Genomic DNA, 25,282 nt, shown 5'->3' on the forward strand with positions numbered 1-25,282 from the left:
CACAGAGTCTCAGAGCAATTCAGCACAGGTATGTTCCATTCGGCCCCAGGAATCCATTCTAGCTGTGGTGCACCTATCCATGAACTTCTTAAATGATAGCTTTCTAGCTGTCTCAACAAGTTTGTTTGGCAGCTCGTTCTATAATTTCCCCCTCAAGTCCCTTTTAACTCTTTCCTGTCTTGCCTCAAGTCTAAGCCCCCTAGATTTGGACTTTCCTACCAAGGTGAAAAGACTGTTATCATTCACCTTATCTCTGTCTCTCATAATTTTGAACATTTCTATTCTCCCATTCCTCTCATTTTCCTATGTTCCACGGAATAAAGACCCAGCCTGGCCAACCTCTCCCTATAACTCAGGCCTTCTGGTCGTTGTAAATCTTTTCTGCATTCTTTCCAGTTTAACCTTGTCTTTTCTATAACAGAGTGATCAAAAGTGTACACAGTATTCCAAGTGCCAACCACTTATATAACTACACAGATTTTCCCAAATCCTATACTCACTGCCAAGACTGATGAAGGCCAGCAGGCAAAATAACTTTTACACCATCCTATCAACTGCTGAGACCACTTGCAGTGAACTACGCACTTGTGCTCCTGTTTCACTATATTCCATAACACGTCCCCGTGTATTGCCATTCATAGTATAAATCTAAGCAACACACATAAAATACTGGTGGAACACAGCATCTATAGGAAGAAGTACAGCCAACATTTCGGGTCGAGATCCTTCGTCAGGACTAACTGAAAGAAAAGATAGTAAGAGATTTGAAAGGGGGAGGGGGAGATCCAAAATGATAGGAGAAAACAGTAGGGGAAGGGATGAAGCTAGGAACTGGAAAGTTGATTGTTAAAAGGGATACACGCTGTCTGGAATTGGGAATGGGACATGGAATTAAAAGGCGTGGGGTAAGTGCCAGGAGGGATATCCTTGTAAGTGGAACAAGTGCTACACCTGCCCTTACACTTCCTCCCTCACCACCAATCAGGGCCTCAGACAGACCTTCCAGGTGAGGCGACACTTCACCTGTGAGTTGGCTGGTGTGGTATACTGTGTCTGGTGCTCCCGGTGTGGCTCTTTATATATTGGTGAGACCCGATGCAGACTGGGAGACCGTTTAGCTGAACACCTACGCTCTGTCCGCCAGAGGCCACACATTTTAATTTCATGTCTCATTCGCATTCTGATGTGTCTATCCATGGCCTCCTCTACCATCAAGATGAAGCCCCACTCAGGTTGGAGGAACAACACCTTATATACCGGCTGGGTAGCCTCCAACCTGATGGCATGAACATTGACTTCTCTAACTTCTGTTAATGCTCCTCCTCCCCTTCTTACCCCATCCCTGATATATTTAGCTTTTCCCTCCCCCTTTTTTTCTCTCTTTCTGCCCATCACTGTGCCTGTTCTCCATCTCCATCTGGTGCTCCTCTCCCCCTTTCTTTCTCCCTAGGCCTCCCGTCCCATGATCCTTTCCCTTCTCTAGCTCTGTATCACTTTCGCCAATCACCTTTCTGGCTCTCAGCTTCACCCTACTCCCTCCGGTCTTCTCCTATCATTTTGCATTTCCCCCTCCTCCTCCTACTTTCAAATCTCTTACTAACTTTCCATTCAGTTAGTCCTGATGAAGGGTCTCGGCCCGAAATGTCGACAGCGCTTCTTCCTATAGATGCTGCCTGGCCTGCTGTGTTCCACCAGCATTTTGTGTGTGTTGCTTGAATTTCCAGCATCTGCAGATTACCTCATGTTTACCTAATTAATTAGCTTGTTTAGTTTGGCTTTTTTCTTAAAGATGTGCCGGGTGCACCTGTGGAGACTGAGAAGCCACGGTCAGTGGGAGGAGCCACAGGAGCAGTCAGCAGGTGGGGGCGTGTCCAGACAGGTGTATGCACTGCACCCATGGTAAGGGCTGCTCTGTAGTGGAGTCCTGCACTCTTTGGGAATCTGCCTTCAGTCAGACTAACTGAGACAAAGGACATACTTACCTGCGGCTGCAGGGTGTTAACCTTTTATGGCAACAGAGGAAATTTACAAGGGCAACCACGAGTCAATCAGCAGATGCTGGAATTTCAAGCAACACACACAAAATGCTGGTGGAACACAGCAGGCCAGGCAGCATCTATAGGGAGAAGCACAGTCAACATTTTGGGTGAAAGGTCTCAGCCTGAAACGTTGACTGTGCTTCTTCCTATAAATTTACAAGGATGTTGCCTGGTCTGGAGGACCGGAGTTATAATGGAAAGTTTGAATAGGTTAAGACTTTATTTCTTGGATTGTAGAAAATTGAGAGGAGATTTGATTGAGGTATACAAAATTCTGAGGGGTATAGATAGGGTACACTGAGGTTGGGTGGGATTACAACTACAGCTCATGGGTTAAGGGTGAAAGGTGAAAAGTTTAAGAGGAACATGAAGGGAAACTCCTTCACTCAGAGGATTGTGAGAGTATGGAGCAAGGTGCCAGTGCAAGTGGTACATGCGAGTTCAATTTCAATGTTTAAGAGAAGTTTGGATAGGTACATGGGTGGTAGGGGTATGGAGGGCTATGGTCCCTGTATGGTTCAGCACAGACTAGATGGGCCAAAGGGCCTGTTTCTGTAATTTCCAATGACTCTAAGTCTTTCTGAGCCATAGAGAGGGAGAATTCACATTGCTGTGGTGTCCTTCACTCTGGAATGGCTAAGATGTTTTGACAGGCAATCACACTTCTCAAGTGTGATCACAGTTGTACTACAGGAAATTAGCAGCTATTTTGGGCTCAGCAAGGTCCCATGAAGAACAGTGTATTGATCTCAGGTAAATATTAACAATAATATTGGAGATAATTCAATAGAGTATTACACCCTCCAGAGAGAACAAGTTGGCCTGCGGTTAAATGTTTTATTCCAAGGCCAGCATGTCTAAAGTGCAGCATACCTTGTGACTGCACCAGCAGTGTTAGTCTAGATTTATATCAGAAAATATTAGCACTGTATGTCGTTATGCAATGTTCATTTTAGTTTTGCCTAGAAAAATATACAGATACCTTGGCTGTAAGTGTGTAACCCTGTGAGGCTGACTATGCCTGGCCACTTTTCAATCACAAAAATAAATATCCTTTAATAATTTAGTGGTTAAATACGATCTATTAAGTTTAATTCATAATTCATTACGGGCTGTTCTCCAAAATAATAATCTCTCTTGCTGTTATATTTGGAAAGTGTGGGACAGTTAACCACGAGGGGGCAGTGGAGCACTGTGTACAAGTGAATTTTAGCAAGTTAGGCAGCGTCTATGGAAGTGAATAAATAGACGACCTTTCATGCTGAGACGGCCTGAAACATCAACTGCTGAGATCCTCCGACATTTTGTGTTGCTCAAGATCTCCAGAATCTCGTGTACAATTGAATCTGCCTGCTCAAATAATCTTTCAGCAGAGGATACTGTTTGTGCCTGTACAGACTCATTTTCTGCACACCTGATTTCTTCAAGTATATCCCTCCTAGTGACTATTATTCACTGTTACCTTCGCCTGTTCAGGCAGTACAGTCCACATTCTCAATAAATTAATATTTGTTTTGAAAGGCTTGTTCCTGTTTACATGTTTGAGTCACTGATAAATGTGCTGTAGCTAAATTTTAAAATTAGCTGTTTTAAAGTTCCAATTGAAATACAGCTTACTGCTGATCAGTGATTTGAGAATAGTCTGATGGGGTATTTGTAGACATTTGCCCTGGGCTCCTACTCTTTTGAGTAGAGACTAGTTCACTCAGATAGTTATGGTTCAAATGATTCGATTTGATTTCACAAAAATGGTTGTTGTCTAGTCAGTAAATACTGTACTGTCCATACCTTGACCAAATAATTGGTCCTCAAAACCAGATTCATGCAACAGTAATTCTGAGCAAAGGGCCCAGTGAAATCAGCCTTTAGGTTTTCAAAGATGCACACAGTATGGAATCGTTGTTGGGCTACACACCAATTTAACAGAGAGGGTGAAATACCAAGGGTATTTGATAAAATAGAGCTGATGGCAAGATTTAAGCTTTGGATGGGATTATGAAATCAGATTCAAACCATGCTTGAAATAGCTTTGCTGTGGTTATGCTTTGAATATTTGCCAAGGAGAGGGGGTAACCTTACAGAGGTAGATGGCATCATGAGGACCATGGATAAGGTGAATGGCTGCAGTCTTTTCTCCCCCAGGGAAGCAGATATGGGTTTAAGTTGAGGGGGAAAAGACCTAAGAGGAACCTGAGTGGAGATGTTTTCACATAGAGGGTGGTGAGAATAGGGAATGAGCTTCCAGTGGGAACGGTAGTTGCGCTACAACTGGAGTATTGAAGAGGCATTTAGGCATGTAAAAAGGCTTAGAGAGATAAGGGCAAATGCACTATCTTGGATAACATGGACGAGTTGAACCTAAGGGCCTGTTTCCATACTGCATAACTCCCTGACTCTAATTGTGAAGAATTCCATGCTGTCAGGTCTCTCGTCTGAGTACCACTGGTACCACGTAACCCAGTACTACCTGTCGCATGGTCAGGTGGGCAGCGACTAAACTGGCTCCCCCACCAGGCTTGCCTGGTGAAGAGGGGGGCTAGACACCCTGCAGGACGAAAAACAAGACCTGTCAAAGGGCGGATGAACCCTTTTGTAGGGTCAACGGTCATCTAGCAAACACGTGCCGTGAAGCGCGGGAAGGGCGTCCCTTGCATCAGTGCTTGGTCTGGCCGTTCACTGCAACAGAACTTCCCCCAGCCGACTTGGACCCCACCATGCCACTGGATCCGGGAGGGGATGCAGAGAGGGTGGGTCTGGACTTGTGCAACCCCCTACTCACCTAAAATCCATTCACGCACATGCCGTTCCTTTCTGAGGAACCATCATCACCCTATAGGATGGATAGCTAGAGAGAGAGAGGTTCCATGAGCCGTTGGCAATTGGGCCGAGGAATAACATGCAAGTTGTCATTTCGCGTTTTATTCCCTTTATAAATTATCCCTTGATGTTTTTAACAGTGATGACCTGACATAAATGTATTAATGTGGCCGAAAATGAGCTTATCAAACAAACAAAAAAAAAGCATTGAAAGCTCCCAGTCTTCAGAATGACTTTAAAAAAACTGCACTCACCCACTTTCCACTTGCATTGGTGAAAACTTCAGTTTCCTAAACTATATATTTGTTAATATGAAAAACATACCTAACAGGGCCTGTATATTTGCAGGTTTTCTTTCCAGTATTAGTGGAACCTTGGAAAGAGGGTCAGGAGCTGGGGCCACTTAGACCAGTGTATTAAAAAAACCACACACACACACACACACACACACACACACACACACACACACACACACACACACACACACACACACACACACACACACACACACACACACACACACACACACACACACACACACACACCTTACTCTTGAGGGAATTAAACTCAAAAATATTCAGGTTTCAGAGCTAAAATGTTAATTATTTCTCTTTCCACAGATGCTGCCTGACCTGCCAGCATTTGCTGTTTATATCTTAGCTTTGAGTGAACTAAGTGTTGTTGAATACATCGCAGATCTCAACATTGGTTCAGAAACTACACTGGGATCTTGGCCTAAAATAGAAATCTGGTATCAGGCACCTGGACTGCATTCATTTAATAAATTACCTCATCCAATTTACAATGGCCTTAAATTTACACATAAATTGACCATAGAGGACTATTTAAATTTATACTATAGATAGCCCAATTATTGGTCTTTTACTATGACACTAATTGCACATCACCTCCAGGAAGCTGGGCCCATTAAGGAAGGGATGAAAGCGAAGAGGAATTTTGCTTGCATGGACTAGGGTCAGCTCAGGAGAAATGTGTAACCAGCTGAAGTTTTTGTGCCACACAACATCCTTTATTTAGATAAGCTTTGCATTTAGCATAAAGTGATTATTAACGTTATTATTTCAGCCACAGCTATTACAAGGACACAATCTAATCATAGAGGGCACAAAAGAAAAGCTGAAAGCTATTTGAAGACATGCAGATCACGTAAACAATGTTTAAAAACTATGTCAGTTTTGGAAGAAAAATTGCTCTGCTCACAACTCATAATTTGCAACTGTCTGCTTTAGGATACAATAGTAGCACGGTAGTTAGATCTTCTGACTTCAGAATTAAAAAAAGGAAACACTGGAAACCCACTTGTTGGACCAAATTTATAAGGATTGAAGAATGCTGTACTTAAAATATTTGTTTTTAGGTTCAAAGTTGGTGTGTAAATGTATAGTGAGTCTCTTTGAGAACAACATAACTACTTGAATTTATATAGCACCAGGATCAGCTTGATTCACCATTTACATTTGCATGTATTAGGAACTTGCCATAGTGTGTTGATGTGACATGCACAAAAAAAACCAACGTTCAATAGTTGCACAAAATAAATAATTATATAAAAATGAAATTAGAAGTACAGGTGTGGAATAAAATGTGCATAAATGCATGAACACCAGCATGTATTTACAATATAAACAGCATTATAATAAATGGTTTTGTTTACAGTGCAGTGCACTGACTGAGGTAATAGATAGAGGTGGTAAGGGTTAACTAAAACCTTCCAAGAAGTGTAGCTAGAGATTAATCAATTACAAATAAGTTAACACAGTAGGAGTTATCAGGAGTTAACAGATAAATAAAACGATTGGTAAGGGAGGTTGGGTGTGAGCAAGCATGTGAAGCCCAAGGGAGGTGTTGCTGCGGGGGCGGGGGGCAGATATGAAAAGAAGAAGAGGGGCATGGATAGAGTCAGAATCAGATTTAATGTCACTGGCTTATGTCATGAAATTTGCTAACTTAATGAAATACATGATACAGAGGGAAAAAAACCGAGTTGCACTGTTTATATGTTTGTTAAATAGTTAAAATAAACAGTGCAAAACAACAGAAATAAAACAAGTAGTGAAGTAGTGTTCATGGATTCAATGTCCACTTAGAAATCAGATGACAGAGGGGAAGGAGCAGTTCCTGAATCAATGAGTGTGTGCCTTCAGGCTTCTGTACCTCCTACCTGATGGTAACAATGAGAAGAGGGCATGTCCTGGGTGATGGGGGTCCTTACAAATCGATGTCACCTTCCTAAGGCACGGCTCCTTGAAGGTATCTTGGATACTACGGAGGCTGGTACCCATGATGGAGCTGGCTAATTTTACAAGTTTCTGAAACCTACTTCGATCTTGTGCAGTAGCGCCCCGCCACCCCCACCCATGCAGCCAGTCAGAATGCTCTCCACAGTATATTTGAAGGAGTTTTCGAGTGTTTTAGTTGACAAACCAAATCTCCTCAAACTCCTAAAGAAATATAGCCTCTGTCTTGCTTTCTTTATAGCTGCATCAATATGATGTGTCCAGGTTAGGTCCTCAGAGACCTGACACCCAGAAACTAGAAATTGCTCACTCTCTCCACTCCTGACCCCTCGATGAGGATTGGTTTGTGTTTCGTTGTCCTACCCTTCCTGAAGTTTACAATCAGTTCTTTGGTCTTGCTGATGTTAAGTACAAGGTTGTTGCTGCGACACCTCTCAACTAACTGGTATATCTCACTCCTGTATGCCTTTTATCACCATCTGAAATTCTGCCAACAATGGTTTGTATTATCAAGAAATTTATAGATGCTGTTTGAGCTATGCCTAGCCACACAGACATCAATATAGAGAGAGCAGAGCAGGGGCTAAGCACTCATCTCCGTGGAGGACCAGTGTTAATTGTCAGCAAGTTGGAGATGTTATTTTCAAATCCCCAAAGATTGTGGTCTTCCAGTTAGGAAGTCAAGGATTCAATTGTAGAGGGAGGTACAGAGGCCCAGGTTCTGTGGCTTTTCGATCAGGACTGTAGGAATGATGGTGTTAAGTGCTGAGCTATAGTCTATAAGCAGCATCCTGGCATAGGTATTTGTATTGTCCAGGTGATCCAAGGCTGCGTGGAGAGCCACTGAGATCACATCTGTTGTAGACCTTTTGTGGTGATAGGCAGATTGCTGTGGGTCCAGGACCTTCCTGAAACAGGAGGTGATACTAGCCATAACCAATCCCTCAAAGCATTTCATCACCATAGATGTGAGCTCACCCTGCCCTTCTTGTTGCCCCTTTGAAGCAGGGGGGATCTTCTGACTGTAGCAGTGAGAGATTGAAAATGTCTTTGAACACACTCGCCAGCTCGTTGGCACAGGTTTTCAGAGCCTTACCAGTTACTCCATTGGGACCTGCTGCCTTGTGAAGGTTTACCCTCTTGAAGGGCGGCCTGACGTCAACCTCCGAGACAGAGATCACAGGGTCATCGGATGCTGCAGGGATCTTCACAGCTGTAGCTTTTACTTTTCTTTTCAAAGTGATCTGGGAATGCTGGTGGCAATGGAGGAAGATTGGGGAGAGAAGCCACATCTGACTGCACTGCAGCTATGACTTGAAAGGTGAAACAGGGCATGAACAATTCTACCCATCTGTCCTGTCTGATAAGGCGGTAAGATTTACAGTAGATCAGCGTTATCTTCTTTATTACCACCTCTAATTGCTAGAAAAGTGCAGAGCCTGAGTTGGACATTAAACACCTTTCAGGAATGACAAATACTCCCCCAGAACTGTTGTTAGTTTCTTTTACTGTATCTCTTCAGATAAAAATATCTGCCGTGTAGTATGAGAAATACTTGGACATCCACTCTTCTGGGCTGTGTTTACTTTTAACGAGTTACTAAATCAATGTTTTACAAAATTGCCAATTAAATCTCAAATTATTTAATGTTTGTTATTTACCACGTGATGCACCTTCAATAACTCTCTGAGACGTGAGGTGAGATATTGGCTTTTATTGACTGGAAGAAAGAACAATCAGCAATTGACCACCATGCTACATCCTGGAGTCTGAGGGCTGGGCTCAGGCCTCGATTGCCTTTATACCGGAGTGTGTGGGAGGAGCCACAGGAGCAGTCAGCGGGGAGGGGGGGGCGTGTCCAGACAGGTATATGTAGTTCACCACACCACGGTAGTAATTTAGCCTAGAGGATCTGACAATAATTGTAATCAATTCTCAGTCTAGAATGGCTTCTTGTATCTCTGCAAACAATTTCGGGAGACCAGTATGCTAAATTTTCCACCCACTTTCATTGCAATGAGCCAGAACTGACTGGAACATAGAACTTCAGGAACTTTTCTGTGAAATCTCAGGATTTCCCGGCCATCATTAAAGTGCAGGATTTGCCAGTCAGACTTTGTCAATACTTCCCCATTTGTGCTCTGACGTTAGATTCCTTATCCAATTCAGCAGTGGGCTATGAAGCTGCAGCTGTGTGATTTCATGCAGGATTAGCGAGCCTCTTCAACAGAATGAAGAGGATTAACTCACACAAAATGCTGGAGGAAATCAGCAGGAGAGGCAGCATCTATGGAAAAAAGTACAGTTGACATTCCATAGATGCTGCCTGGCCTGCTGAGTTCCTCCAGCATTTTGTATGTGTTGTATAAGCTATCCAGCATCTGAAGATTTTCTCTGCTTTATGAAGAGGATTAGCTGCATGAATGATTACACAGGCCATCCCCAGGTTACAGACATTGTACACTCTACATATCAATGTGCTCCCATAACATTATTAAATTCAAACTCTGACATACATGCATACATTTGTACTTAAGGAATGTCAATACTAGTTTCTTCTCCCCCTCTGTGTTTAGTAACTGTTCTTTCTAATCAGCCTTATTTATGTGCTTTTGATATATTCATTACAATAATATTGAATACAAGACTGTGGAGGTATGAGTACCATATCTGCTGCCTAACTTGCTGAGTTCCTGAGCACTTTGTGTGTTGCTCAAGATTTCCAGCATCTAGAGAATCTCTTGTGTTTATCGTTAACATACCGAGTGATTTTTGTGTGTTGTCCAAATCACAGAAAAAAATCTTATGGACATCTGTAAAATTGTAACCCATCCTTTGACTTCAAAGGTGGATAGTCCGTAAGTCAATTTGTGTATTCATAAATGAATAGAGTTTTGTTTCAATAATGCAATTATACAGTACTTCTTCATTTTAGGTATTGTTTTTAGTACTTAATTATTCCCTTAGTGTCAGATTGTTTGATTGGATTGCAAAGGGATTTGGAATGTCAGGAACATTCAGCAAAAATCAATAAATTCTGACAGCTTTGACAGCTGGCAAAGCCCAATGGCTGACTTTGTTAGCTGTCAAAGTGTTTTTCAGCTGGTTCATTGACTGGGCCTCTTGTGGCAGCATCAGTCCTAGCGTGTGTGGCTGTGGTTCGTGTGGTGAACTTGGCACTGGTTTGGACTTGTTTTGAACAGGAGTAATGTCAGGATCCCATGGCTGCTGAGGTCAGAGAGCAGTAGAAGCTCTGGCCCACTAGTTACATAGTCACAGGTGAACTAGTCCTCTACCTATATAGTCAGGCCATGAAGTACTGTTAATTTTTCTAAAATTTAAGCTAATTGAATAATTTTCCCATGCTTACCTTTGATCAGCAGTATTTTAAGGTTGGAATGACTGGTTTAGACTTGAGCTTCCATTGGTAGTGTGGGCTGTGAGCCTTTAGAAATTCTTCAGGGCCCAGGCTGTCAGGCTGAATTATTTAGAGGATGCATATTGTGAAAAGCTATTCCAGAATAGAGTAGCAATGCCTGAGTAACTTCAGACTTAGCCAAACCAAGGGACCACTTAGCAGTAAGCAGTATAGAATGAATTGAAACAGGTAATTAATGTGTAAGCATGGAAGCATTGTCCCCTTAGTTTGTGTGAAATTGTCATAATTCCACTAATGGTCTCTTCGCGCTTAAATTGACCGTTTTCAGAGTAAATAATGGGCTGTACCTCACAATGTACAATGGCTATGAGCCCAGAGATACATTCTACCTCTCAGCACCACCACTACCTTCATCCAACGCTAACGCATAGCAGTCAACAGACACTATTATTTAAACAACTTCCACTGAAGCCTGAGACATCAGCTCAGTTCTCTCTTCCCCGATGCTACCTGACCTGGTGACTTTCTGTTTCTATTTCAGAATGCCACAACTTATCTGACTCTGTGCTGCACTGTTGGGGATAGATTTTTGTCATTCTGCCATCATCAATGGTGATGCATTTCCAGTTCTGGAATTAATACCACAGCGATAGAGATCAACAGCACAGAAACTGGCCCTTCAGCCCATCTAGTTCATTGCAAATACTATTCTGCTTAGTCCCATTGACCTGCACCTGGGCCATTGCTCGCCATAGCCCTTCCATCTCTGTACTTATCTAAACTTCTCTTAAATGTCGAAATACAATCTACATTAATTACTTGCGCTGGCAACTCATTCCATACTCTCACAACCCTCTGACTGAAGAAGTTTCCCCTCATGTTCCCTTAAGCACTTCACCTTTCACCCTTAACCCATGACCTTCAGCTCTAGTCTCACCCAACCTCATTGGAAAAAAACCTGCTTGCATTTGTCCTATCTCCGTCATGATTTTGTATACCTCTATCATATCTCCCCTTATTCTCACATGTGCTAGGGGTAAAGTCCGAACCTATTCGACCTTTCCCTGTAAATCAGGTCCTCAAAACTTGGCAACATCCTTGTAAATTTTCTCTGTACACTTTCAATATTACCACTATCTTTCCTTTAGGTTGGTGATTGTCTGCACACAATGCTACAAATTAGGCCCAACCAATGTCAATGACTGCAGATTGTCATCAATATACTTGGTTAGTGCAACACTACAGTCTTCATCTCTGATCTTCCTTCAGAGATCAGTGACTAGGGGTTAGCTGGTTATGTTTGCTGTCCCAAATGAACTGCCATCCACCGAGACACCCGCTTAGTTTGATTGACAGAATGGATCCATTCAACTACGACCTCTGCAACTATTCACTCAGAGGTCCTGAAAGAAAAAGCCAATTGCTCAAAATGATGGGGCATGGGCGTAATTCCATTGTGGACATGTGCATCAGCCATGTTTACCTTACATTCCCAATGCATGGTTGTCCTGCATTGCCTCTTTCTGAGACAAATATAATATCTAGATACCAGACAGTAATAAAAACCAAAGAATTACGATCAAGTGATAGCTTGTCTGTAGTTTTTCATTGATTCTATTTTAGTTCTTTGATCTACTGTGAATACCTGCAAGAAAATGAATTGTAAAGTAGCACGTAGTGCCATATGCATACCTCGATAATAAATTTACTTAGAAGTTTGAACTTTGAATATAAAATATACAAATGCTGTCTTACTGAGTGCGCTCTGCCTTTCAATGTGAAGGTTGTACTTCTAATACTTGCTTGACAATTAGCTCTGCATCTGACATTCTTCTTCTCTCACCTCCGCTGGGGTTTGCAGCCTGCAGCTCACAGGGCACGGGCATGATGCTCAGCACCTGGGCTACGTCCAGCATCGAGCAGGTGGCGGGAGCTGCACCCGGTGCTCTCCGTTGGCTGCAGTTATACATCTACAAGGACCGGATGCTGACCAAGTCTCTTGTAAGAAGAGCTGAGAAGGCAGGCTACCAAGGAATCTTTCTGACCGTAGACACACCGTACCTGGGGAAACGCTTAGCGGACGTGCGAAACAAGTTTAAGCTGCCCCCACACCTCAGGTAATATTGGGGTACGATAACAAATGCTCTCTGTTGTCTTTGTTCTTCCGCAGGTATAGAACACCATTCAGGTAACGCCAGCCCAAAGGCAGATAAGATGGAAATTATTTACAGTCTTTGCAGCAAAAACACAAAATGTTGGAAACACTCAACAGGTTATTCAGCATCTGTTGAAAGAGAAACAGACCAACTGTATCAGGTGTCTCTTTGTTAGTTCTGATGTAACATCATTGATCTGAAATGCTGCCTTTGTTTCTCTCACCATAGAAGCTGCCTGGCCAACTGTGTCTTTCTGTGCTTTCTGTTTTTATTTCAGATTTCTAACATCTGCATTTGTTGTATTTTCATTTCCATTTTTGTTACTTTATCTGATTTGGGTTCAATCTTACCACCGTTAAATTCAATGTAGAGTGGAAGACTTTACACAAAAGCAAGGTTCAGCTTCAAGAACATTGACTGCTGTATTTTCCAGAGGATAAAAAAAAAACCAATCTGCACTTATTAACACAGGAATAAGATATCATCTGTGTGGAATTTGCAGTGGTATTGAAAATGTGGTTCCAGGTTTACAATGAATAACACACGGAGGGAAACTTTTAACCCAGTGTGGTTATGCTTATGAATCTGTTCTGTGTTTGTTGTTTCTCAAAGACCTCTCAGATGCATAGAAATTCAGTCCCACAATCTTGTTATTTTTTGACTGAAAATTGTTTTCCCCCCAAACTGAAACTGGGAGCATAAATTTTTTGGTGGTTTAGCAACATTCAGGAAACTTGACTAGGCATTTCATGCCCCTAGAGGTCCTTGCAGCCTATAATGAAATTTCTACATAAGGGATGTGCATGACAACCTTCCCTGTACAAGTCCCCTCTTGGGACTGCAAAGGAATTTGGACCACATTGTTCTGTGAATGAAATCAAGGATACACTTTGTAAAGCTGGTCTTCCTGGCCTGGGACTCATGCCAGTTAGGTTTGTTACTTACTGTTCATTCCTCAACCCCTGTTTCCCCTTTCAACGCAGATATTCAACTTGTCTTCCCTCCTCCATTATCTTGATTTCCTAATTCTGCCTCCCACCCAAAAGAGATGCTTTGACTCCTGATCGCCATTGCATTCACTATGCATCACAGAGCTTCAATGCAACTCTACTCCACACACCCCTTCTCACCTATTCTAAGCAGAAACATCGACTAGAGGAAAATCAGCAATACTTATGTTGCTCCTGAGGGCTTTCCACAACAAAATGGTAACCCCAGGTAATGCTCCCTTTAGATGTTCTTTGCCTTGAATACCTGACTGATAAGGGAGTCTTCCACCAGTGTGGTGAATTTTACTATCTCTAGGTATTCTAAAGCACTTTGCAGCTTAACTGCAGGCACCGTTGCAGAGTTGAGAACACAGTTCTACATGGCCCACAAGATGGCAGAAGATTAGGACCAGACAATTATTTTGGTAATGTTGATTGAATGGTAAATATTGATCAAGATCATTAGGATCAATATTTATTCTGAAGTACTGCCATAGTATGAATATTCATTTACCTGAGAGTTACTATAAGTTTTAAACTATCGCTAAGATTATCTTGTACCAGAACAGTTCTTATCTGTATCGCATTTATATACTGACTGGGATATATTGCATTCATATCCAAGTAGTAATTTTGGTTCTGCAAAGAACACTATGTGTGCGTGGAATCTGAGATGGGGTGCTATAACGCGAAGGCCTTGTCATGCTTTATGTGGCTATGATAAGTCAAATTTCCAATAATCTCTGAACACCCCATTACACACCACAGTCAAAAGAGTGCTTTGGATGTCAGTGTTGTAATGTGGACAAATACAGCAGGCAGCTGCACATAAAAATCTGCCCAGAGAGGAAAGTCAGCTTTGGATTAACATGCAAACACGAGGAAATCTGCAGATGCTGGAAATTTGGCCCGAAACGTCGACAGTGCTACTCCTTATAGATGCTGCCTGGCCTGCTGTGTTCCACCAGCATTTTGTGTGTGTTGTTTGGATTAACATCTCATCTTTCGGGTGCCTGGAGTGTGGAAGGCCTGTAGAGTCATACTCACTTCGGGTTTCAGGGAAGATGGACAAACTGGGACTTCTTTCTAGTTTGAAGTGCAGTAGAGCTGATACCAAGTACTTAACAAAGATTCCTTGCTAGGGAGGCAGACCTGGTTTAAATAGTGCAGGACATTTCTGCTTATATCAAAGGTCGATTGTGCGCGACCTCAGCGCACATTGCAAAATAAATATCGCATCCAGCCTGCTCATGGCCAGTTTGTCCCACTGCTATCAGGGAAGAGGCTTCGTAATCCATGCAAGGAACACCAGATTTCAAACCAGTTACTTCCTGAAAACCGTCAGGCTGATCAACACCATTAACCCACTCCACCACACTCCTCACCACCACTGCCTTATCATTTCCAATCAGAGTCACCTTATGCTCTGATACTCCCATAGTTACTTTATGCACATAAAATCAGAACTTGTATATAAACTAATCTTATATATATTTATTTATTGTTTTTATTATGTTCTTTATGCATATTGTGTGTTTTTTATGCTGCATTGAATCCAGAGTTACAATCATTTTATTCTCCTTTACACTTGTGTGTTGACAAATGACAATAAACAATATTGAAGTATAAATCTTAAAAAAATTGCGAAACTCATATTTTAAAGTAATTTGTCTATTTAAAATTGGTTTATTTGTCAAAGATGAATTATTTGGCCGCAAATCATCTGGCAGGATTTTGATGGAATGGTGAAGCTCCATGGAAATACAAGTTCCTCCTGAGTGGAAGTCATAGACCCAAAACATTGACTCTTTCCCTCTCCACAGATGCTGCCTGATTTGCTGAGTTGTTCCAATATTTTGTGTTTTTTTTTTTGTTTTCTTCCTGAAATGTGATCAGAAATGAGTGTAATGTAAGTTTCTGCTGTACTTGCTCCTGGTAAAAATACACCGTTGTTTCTGAAATGTTTTCCCTTTAACATCTACTCTAAGTGTGTTCAATTCCAATTCATTGTTTCTCATGAAAAAGTAGCTTGTTTTATTCAAATGTATTTTAATCAATGCAATCAAGATAGGATGGAAATGAAGTCTCCTTTCTAAAATCTTAAAGAAAGCTTTCTGTACGGAAAAGAGAACAAACTGTACAAACTGCGACAATAGATCACATTCCTCATATTTCCTTGGTAGAAGTGAGCTTGATAGCTCTGTTTCTTCTCGATCGGGGTTCCTAACCTTTTTTATACCTTAACTGAGGGGTCCAAGTACCAAGTTGGACCTCTGTTCTAGATAGTGGTATTGCTGCTCAAGTAGGCAAGCTAACTATTTTCATGTTCAATTTACAGTTTATATTCACGACATTGTTGAATGAAAGCAAATGTTAAATACAAGAGGTCCTGCAGATGCTGGAAATCCAAAGCAACTGGATGCTGGATGAACTCAGCATCAAACAGCATCTATGGAGAGGAACAGGCAGTCGAGGTTTTAGGCCGAGACCCTTTATCAGGACTAGAAGGGAATGGGGAAATAGCCACAATAAAAAGATTGGGGTTTGGGGGGGGTGTCTGAAAGGGGAAGGAGTACAAGCTGGCAGGTGATAGCTGAAGTTAGGTGAGGAGGAAGGTGTGTGGGAGGGGTGATGAAGTAAGAAGGTGGTAGGTGGAAATGAAATGGCTGATGATGACAGAATCTAACAGGAGAGGTGAGTGGATCATGGGAGGGGCACCAGAGGGAGGTATGAGTGGAGCCAGGATGTGGAATTGAAGAAGAAGAAAGGGGGAGGGGGAGAAATGACCAGATGGTTAGAGAAGTCAATGTTCATGCTAACAGGAGGGAGACTTCCCAGACAGAATATGAGTCGTTGCTTCTCCAACCTGAGAGTGGCCTCATCGTGGGGGGTCCATGGACCGACAAGTTAGAATGAGAATGTGAAGCAGAATTATTATGGGTGGTCACCTTGAAATCCCTTCTTTTGTTGCTCCCTTCAGTTGTTCCACAGAGCATGTGTTCTTTCACATAATATTATAGCAGATTTGATACTACACATGCTGCTCAGAATCATTTGAATAGAATTGTAAACTTATTATGACAGAAAAGTAGGCAATTTAAACTATCAACTGCTGACTGCCTTTTGCAGAGAAATTCAGTTAGTTCAAATTCCCATTTCCATTCAGTGGAGCAACTAAGATTGCAGATTTCATTTGTAAAACAGAGAGGAAATGATTGAAATACTGAGTGCGGCAGAGCATCTGACAGAAGAGCAGGTTAATCTGCAGAGAGAGGAAAGAAGTAGATGTTTCAGGACAATGCCAATTGTCAGAACCCTGCTTCTGTCCACAGTAAAACCCTGACAATTTTCAGTTCAACAACACTACGAACTGCTTTGTGCATGGATTTCTTCCTACGTGACTCCTTTGTCCATTCGTCCCTCCCCACAGATCTCCCTCCTGGCACTTTTCCTTGCAAGTGAAGCAAGTGCTATGCCTGTCCCTCACTATCATTCAGGGCCCCAAACAGTCCTTCCAGGCAAGGTGACATATCACCTGTGAGTCTTTGGGGACATATGCTGTGTGCAGTACACCTGGTGTGGCCTCCTGTGTAGACTGGGAGTCCGTTTTGCCGAGCACCTACACTCTGTCTGCCAGAAAAATGTGGGATCTACCAGTGGCAACCTACTTTAATTCTACTTCCCATTCCCAATCCATCATGTTTGACCATGGCCTCCTCTACTGCCGCGATGAGGCCACATTCAGGTTGGAGGAGCAACACTTTATATTCCATCTGGGTAGCCTCCAACCTGATGGCACGAACACCATTTTCTCCAACTTCCATAAGTCCCTCAGCTTCACCATTCCCCATTCCCATTTCCCTCTCTCACCTTACCTGCCCCTCACTTCCCTCTGATGCTCCTCCTCCTTCCCTTTCTTCCGTGGCTTTCTTCCTTTCTTATCAGATACCCCCCTTTCCAGCCCTTTATCTTTCACCGATCAACCTCCCAGCTCTTTACTTCACCCTTTCCCTCTCTCCAGGTTTCACCTATTACTTACCAGCTTGTACTTCTTCCTCCCCTTTCCGCACCTTCCTACTCTGATGTCTCATCTTTTTTATCCCAGTCCTGTTGAAGGGTCTCGGCCTGATTCAGTTTACTCTTTTCCAGAGATCCCTGCTGAGTTTCTCCAACTTTTTGTGAATTATTGTGAGTAATTTTTGATCAGTTTACACTAAAATTGATTTTTTAAAATTCTAATTTGCATTTTCTTGTAAAAAGTGTATTATTCATGTTTAGTTTTTGTGTTTCTTTTTTGTGAATGCTGCTTATGTGATACTGCATGATTATGATGCTGTTTCAAGTAAGTTTTTCATTTCACTTCTGCAAATGACAATAAACTCGACTTTGACTCTGTCAGATGTTGCCTTATTTCCAGTGTGATTGTATGAATTGCAGATTTCCATCTTGTTTAAGAAACGCCAGAAGAATGACGTTCATACTTAAAACTTTGCTAAGTTAATATTCAAATATGGTGTATGTCATTCCATGGAGGACGGTTGTAATATTGTTTATTTTCTTCATTGGAAAGTGGATTGGTGGCTGAACTCAGGACAAACCTGATGCAAGGCAAGTCTTCTGGCAGAGCATTGAAACTATCTGAGAAATGGCAGGAATATCCTAATCTGTGTATGCACCTCAGCCTAGAAACATATGAATTTAGGATTCAAATTAAACTAGTCTTAAAATTTCTGGAAATTTTAAAGTGATGCTTAGCGTCAGAGAAAACCAATAGGGAACAGAGGTTCACAAAATAGAATGAAGTGAACAACAGCATGATAAGGCAGAGACCTTGAACCAAATATGGCCTTGGTTGAAGGCCTTCCTATCAGTTTATTTGCCTGACTGTCAATAGATGAGACCAAGCTTCTTATTATGATCTGTTTGTTTTCAGGATGGCAAACTTCGAGAGCCTTGATTTGGCATTTTCCAAAAAGGACTATGGAGAGGACAGTGGACTCGCTGTTTACACAGCCAATGCGATTGACCCCACTATAAAATGGCAGGATATTGACTGGCTGAGTCAACTGACCAAACTACCTATTGTTCTCAAGGGCATCTTGAGAGGTATGCAACTTGACCTAAGGTATTCCTAACCACAGGTGCAAGGTACCATGTTAGAATTAAGCACAGTGTAATAAACACACTCTTCCTTCCCATGATTTTTGGTGCATGCTTTCCTAATGAAGCCTCAAAAGCGCGAAGATGTGACGTGACCGTTGAGTGATTTACGATATTCTGTGAGCCATATTTCACTTTCATGGTGCTTAATTGTCATCAATAAATAATCATAAGCCTGCGCGATGATTGCACAAGAGTGAACTTGGTGTTTCGTAGCTAACCAGATGCTGTTTAATGAAAGCTTTATCCGTGATACAATATATCCTTTGTAGGTGAGTAACATTCAACAGAAGAGAATTATTTTGTCTGTAGCTTTTTTGTCCCTGAGTTTTGTGATAAATGGAGTAGAAAGAATAATTTATATTTGAAGAGAAAGCTACTTTAGAAATCGAAGTATGATATAGATGATACAAGAGGAGACAGATGTACTTCATTTTCCTACGGCATTTTATTATTCTTTAACAAATTCAGCAATCAATCATGTTGGTATAACCTGGTGAAACAGTTAAATTAAACAGTGATTATTACTATAATCATATTAATAACTTAAATCTATACAAAAACATCTGGTGGATAGGGTTTCTTAATTGAGATAAATGGCACGGAATAATACGAAGTAACCCGACTGACATGCTGGATGCAAAACTATACCACAGGCGGGACCTTACCCACAACGTGGAGAAGAAGGATAACAAAAGCCAAGGACCGTGAAAGTGCAAAGACAGAAGGCTGACTTGCTGGACCTGACAAGTTTGGGGAAACTTGCACTTTCACAGTTTATTTAGTCATTCCTGAATGTTTGTACAGATGCTGTTATTTTATTTTGACTAGAAACTATTTTAGATCCTGTTACTAACTGCCAGGGCTTTGTAATTTTAGCCGATGATGCCAGAGAAGCGGTTAAGCATGGAATTGTTGGAATACTTGTATCAAATCATGGAGCAAGGCAACTGGATTGTGTACCAGCAACTGTAAGCTAACTCCCATTTGCTACCAGTCTACTATGTATGATATCAGATGCAATGAATGTCTTTTGGGTTTCACTGTAGCATAACATTAAGATGTACTGGTGATATTACCATGAATGTAATGGACATAGTAATGCTTTGGGAGGGCAAAATATTTTATTTGGTGCACAGGGCTGAGAGCTATAACACACCTCAGTCCCTCAAAACAATTGTTGAAATGTTCCAGCTCTCTGCTAAATATTATCCCTTAGTACTGTTGCTTATTTTGGGTGCCACGGTAGCATAGCAGTTAGCAAAATGCCTTAACAACTCAGGGTGTTTTGAAGCTCAGAGATCAATTTTGACACCATCTGTAAGGAGTTTTTACATTCTCCATGTAAACCACACAGGTTTGCTCTGGGTGCTCCAGTTTCCTTCCGCAGTACACAGACAGACCTGTTAATAGGTTAATTAGTCATTGTAAATTGTCCTGCGATTAGGCTGGAGTTAAATAGGTGGGTTTCTGGGTGGTGCAGCTCATTGGGCCAAAAATGTCTGTTTCACACAGTATCTTTAAAATAAATAAACAAATAATCCAGGCTGGCTCCTTTCCTGAAGGATGGGTATTATACTGGAGAAAATATAGTGGTTTTGTATTGAATTGAATTGACTTTATTTCTTGCAATTCTATCAGTGTGAATTAATCAGTCTGATGACCTGATGGAAGAAGCTGTCCTGGAGCCTGTTGGTCCTGGCTTTTATGCTACAGTACTGCTTCCCGGATGGTAGCAGCTGGAATAGTTAGTGGTTGAGGTGACTTGGGTTCCCAATGACCCTACGAGCCCTTTTTACGCACCTGTCTCTGTAAATATCCTGAGTAGTGGGAAGTTCACATCTACAGATGTGCTGGGCTGTCCGCACCACTCTCTGCAGAGTCCTGCGGTTGAGGGAAGTACAGTTCCCATACCAGGCAGTGATGCAGCCAGGCAGGATGCTCTCGACTGTGCCCCGGTAAAAATCCTTAGGTTGGGCACTCATGCCAACCTTCTTCAAATGCCTGAGGTGGAAGAGACGTTGTAGTGCTTTATCACCACATCGCTGGTGTGTACAGACCACGTGAAGTCCTTGGTGATGTGTATGCCGAGGAACTTAAAGCTGTCACCCTCTCAACCCCAGGTCCATTGATGTCAATAGGGGTTAGCCTGTCTCCATTCCTCCTGTAATCATTATTTCTAATAAATAATCAGACAGGTATGAAATTAGTTTCTGATTTGGAGTCATTCAGGTTTGAATCAGGCCCTTCAGCCCAATTGGTGGTCAGGAGACGTAGAGAGGGCTTGACCCAAAAGCAGAGCAGCAGTGATGATTTAGCAGTGAATAATACTTTATTAATAAACTGCAAAATAACAAGCTTCGAGGGGGGCCACTAAACAGGAGAGAACACATACTAAACACAACAGGCAATGGGATAACTGAAAGTTAGGAGCAACTGGCTGGGTTTAAATAGGCTTCAGATGACGAGTTGGAGACAAGTGGCAGGTGACTCCTGTTTGCTGGGTGGGAACTGGGAATTGTCTGCCTGTGTAGGCCTGACAGGACTCTCCCCCACCCCTGCGGCTGGCACCTGACACCCCAGGATAACTTGGATGAGTCCAGTGGAACGCCTTGGTGAGCAAAGGATCCAGAGTGGAACTGGATGGCACCAAAGACCATTCCTCTGGACTGCACCCTTTCCGGTTGACCAGATAACGCTCACTCCAATCTACAGTGAGTGTGTCCATCAATCGGCCACTGTGTACACTGGACCAGCTTTCACTGTCCTAGGTCCGGACGTGCAGGCTGGGTGGGTTGAATAGTCCATGGACAATGGACTTTGAGGCAGGACACTTCAAAGATAATAACACGATGAGTGTGATCCTGAGCAACAGTAGCAGCTGGAGACAGTAAGTAATTGGGTTGACGCTGTAGGTAATCTTAAAGGCTCCAATGAGCTGGGGTGGGAGTTGGTGCATGTGGACAGATCCTAGGTAGGATGCCAGACGCTGTCACCAGGCCGGAGTAGCTTGGTTAGCAGCAGTAGGCGTGGTTGGCAGCTAGCGTGACCCTCCATGCCCTTCTCTAACATTCCAGACAGGACTTCCACTGTTGGCTCCTCCACGGGGAATCATGGGTTTTGGTAGCCACAAAGCACTTCAAAGGGTGACAGACCGATGGCAGAGGGGGTGTGTAGATTGTGGGACAGTTTGGCACAGAGCAGATACTTCTTCCATGTGGAAGGATTAGAGCTGATTGACTCATTCTGACTAATTGTTGGTTTGCACATGATAGCCAGAGGAGAAGCTCACTGTGGTGCAGAGGAGGGAGTAGAAAGCTCTCTGGAAGCAGGAGACGAATCGTGGGACCCAGTCCAACACAATGTTCTGAGGGAAAACTATGTGTTGGAGATCCAAGACTGTCATCTCAGTGGAGGGCACTAAAGTGGGCCACCTTGGAGATCCAGTCCACCACTGTCAAGATCACCATGGCCCCATCGGAAGGTTGCAAACCCATGATGAAATTAATGGCAATGTAGGACCATGGTTACTGAGGGACCAGCAGGGGCTGCAGGAACCCAAAGAGTTGCTGATTGGAGGAATTGGTCTGGGCACTTTGAGGGCAGGCAGCCACAAACTGATGTATATCTGTGAACGTGGTGGGCCTCTAGAATTGGCGTCGCAGAAAATCCAGAGACCGCTGTGTACCTGGCGAGCCAGAGAGGGGTGAGGACCGGCCCCACTGGAGTGTCTCAGAGAGCACAGCTGCTGGCACATACATGCAGTTGTCAGGTGTGTCAGCCAGAGTAGGGCCTAGCAGATTCTGTTTTCAAGATCCCAGACGATCACGGTGAAGATAAGGGAGGACTGAATGATGGGGCTAAGAGTTTATTTTCGTTGCTAGATCAATCTGTCCTGACAGGGCATCAGCCTTAGTGGAGCTGGGTCGGTAGGAGATGGTAAAGTTGAATTGCTCGAAGAAGAGGACGTAACAAGCTTGATGTGGGTTGAGTTGACGGGTCTGTTGAATGGATATGAGGTTCCTGTGGTCAGTCCAGATCAGGAAGGGCTCAGTGTTCCCCATCAGCCAGTGTCTCCATTCCTGCAAGTAGGCAAGTAATTGAACGGCGAGTAGCTCCCTGTCTCCTACTCCATAACAGCACTGCGTAGAGTTGAATTTGTAAGAGAAGAAGGCACGAGGATGTGTCTTCCCATCTAGTCCTCACTGGAAGAGGATGGCTCCAGTACCCATGTCAGATGCATCCACCTCTACCACAAGAGGTATGGAGTGGTATGGATGGCAGAGAATGCTGGTGAAGCATCTCTTGAGCTCTTTGAAAGAATGCTCCACAGACCAGGTTATGTGTGAGGTACCTGATTTGATAAGGGAGGTGAGAAGAGCGGAAATTTGGCTGTAGCTTCTGACAGAACAGCGGTGGAAGTCGAGAAGCCCAAAAAGTGATGCAGCTGTCAGAGGGAGCGTACACTTTCACTGGATCCGTGGTTATGCCTTGGGATGAATGAATGCAACCGAAGGAAGGAAATGACTGGGGTGCAGAATTGGCATTTCTCCAACTTGCAGTACAGTTGATTTTTGAGGAGATGCTGAAGGACTGAATGGTCATGACAGACATGGTTGTGGAGAAGATGAGGATACCATTGACATAGACAAGCACTTTCCCGTGAAGCATGTCTTGAAGGGTCTTGTTAATGAAAGCTAGGAAAATGGCTGGACTGTTGGAAGGTTGGAAAAACATCACCAAGTGTTCGTAGTGACCAGTATGTATTCTGAATGCCAGGTTTCACTTATCCCCCTGGCAGACATGGATCAGGTTGTATACACACTGTTGATCCAGTTCGGTGAAGATCTGGGTCCCACGGAGTATTTCAAATACTCTATCCATCAAAGGCAGAGAGAATAGTGATGTTGTTGAGCTTACAGTAGTCAATACAGAGACAGAGACCCCATATTTCTTTTTGAGAAAGACCAATCTTGCACTGGGATGGTTGAATGAAGTCATCTGTAGTGCTTCAGCAATTTGGTCATAGATGGCTTGGGTCACAGGACAGGAGAGGGAGAACAGATGACCTCAGAGAGGGATGGTGCCCAGGTGGAGATCGATCATGTAGTCTTTGAGGTAACAGGGTGCTGGTTTCTCTTTTACTGAGGGCAATGGCTAAATCACGTTGTTTCTGTGGGAGTTTGCTGAAGTCAAGGGTTTCCTCAGTTTTCATGAATTTACGGGGGTGATGTCAGCCGAGGTTGCGGGCAGTGGTCCAGTAGATGGGTCCCTAACTCAGGAGTGATCCAAGTGACTAGGTGAAGTGGGGGTCATGAGTGGAGAGCCAGTGGTAACCCAGAATGAGAGGAGTGTTCGGTGAGTGATAAGAAGGAATAGGATGGACTTGCGGTGCTTTCTGATGCTTATGTGGACGAGCGTGGGCAAGCTGATCATCCCAGTCACCAAGGGATGTCCAACAAGGGACATTCATCAATGGCTGTGATGCAGAAGGGGTGAGAGGTGGACAGTGGGAAGTCCAAGTTACACACAGAGAGTCAGATCCAGAAAGTTGCCTGCTTGCGCTGGAAACCACAGAAGTCTCCTTTGTGGTATGGAGGATGACAGAGTGAGTAAGTCAGTCTATGGTACTGAAGGAGAGGCTGGGGGGGCTTGCCAGTTAGAAGACTCCATGTCTCTACTTGGTGGTGCCATTTCCCAGACACAGTGGGCATTTGTTGCGTGGTTCATTGGCTGGTCCACAGTAAATGCACCGATGCTACTGAACATGGGGGAGTAAAGGAGCTCTACTTAATTGCATGGGTTCTGAAGGCATTGATGATGAGGGTCCTGCAACATGAAATGGTTCTGGGAATGGAACTGGGGATCTAGCTGATGATCTAGAGAATTGTTTCATAAGATGTTCTCAATATGGAGGGTCAGTGTGATGAGGCTTTCAAGGTTGCTGGGCAACCCCCAGGTAGACAGGCCATCTGTCATCCACTCCAAGAAGTGCTTTCACATTCCAGTTGCACTTTGCTGCAAAAGTGCTGAATTCCACTTGGTAATCTAGCATCGGGTGTAAGTCTTGACACACGCTAACTATCTGGTCTGCTGCCTTCATTCCATTTCCTGGAAGTTGAAGGAATCTGCATACCTCAGTGTCAAATTCCTCATGTTTATTGCAAATAGTGTTTTATTTGTCTCAGTTAGCAGTGGCCCAGGTCAGATCTTGTCCAGTCAACAAAATGATGATGAAGGGTATCTTGGCTTGGTTTGTAGAATACATAGGTGGCTGGAGGTCAACATGTTAGATGCACTTGGACAGGAAATTGTGGCATTGGGTTGGGGATCTGGGTTCTGGCACTCAGAGGGAGGTGGTTGACTGGAATGAGTTGCTGTATCGAGCCAGAGAGTTGGAAGAGAGCAGCAAGCAGATGGCCAGTGGTTTCCTTTGCTTCTGGATCATATGCTCATGTTAACAGACAGCTTCTTTTCAATCACT

At 43.1% G+C, this 25,282-nt stretch overlaps 1 protein-coding gene across 1 annotated transcript in view; it reads left to right on the top strand.

Annotated features, from left to right (window-relative positions):
- Window positions 1-25,282, top strand: part of hao1 (hydroxyacid oxidase (glycolate oxidase) 1) — a 49,497-nt gene that overhangs the window by 12,436 nt on the left and 11,779 nt on the right. The window contains exons 3-5 of the mRNA XM_059985363.1: window positions 12,355-12,610; window positions 18,572-18,744; window positions 19,678-19,769. Coding sequence (XP_059841346.1) covers window positions 12,355-12,610; window positions 18,572-18,744; window positions 19,678-19,769 — 521 coding nt within the window. The remainder of the gene's footprint in view (window positions 1-12,354; window positions 12,611-18,571; window positions 18,745-19,677; window positions 19,770-25,282) is intronic.

This window comes from Hypanus sabinus, chromosome 12, assembly GCF_030144855.1.
Source record: "Hypanus sabinus isolate sHypSab1 chromosome 12, sHypSab1.hap1, whole genome shotgun sequence".
Lineage (NCBI taxonomy): Eukaryota > Metazoa > Chordata > Chondrichthyes > Myliobatiformes > Dasyatidae > Hypanus > Hypanus sabinus.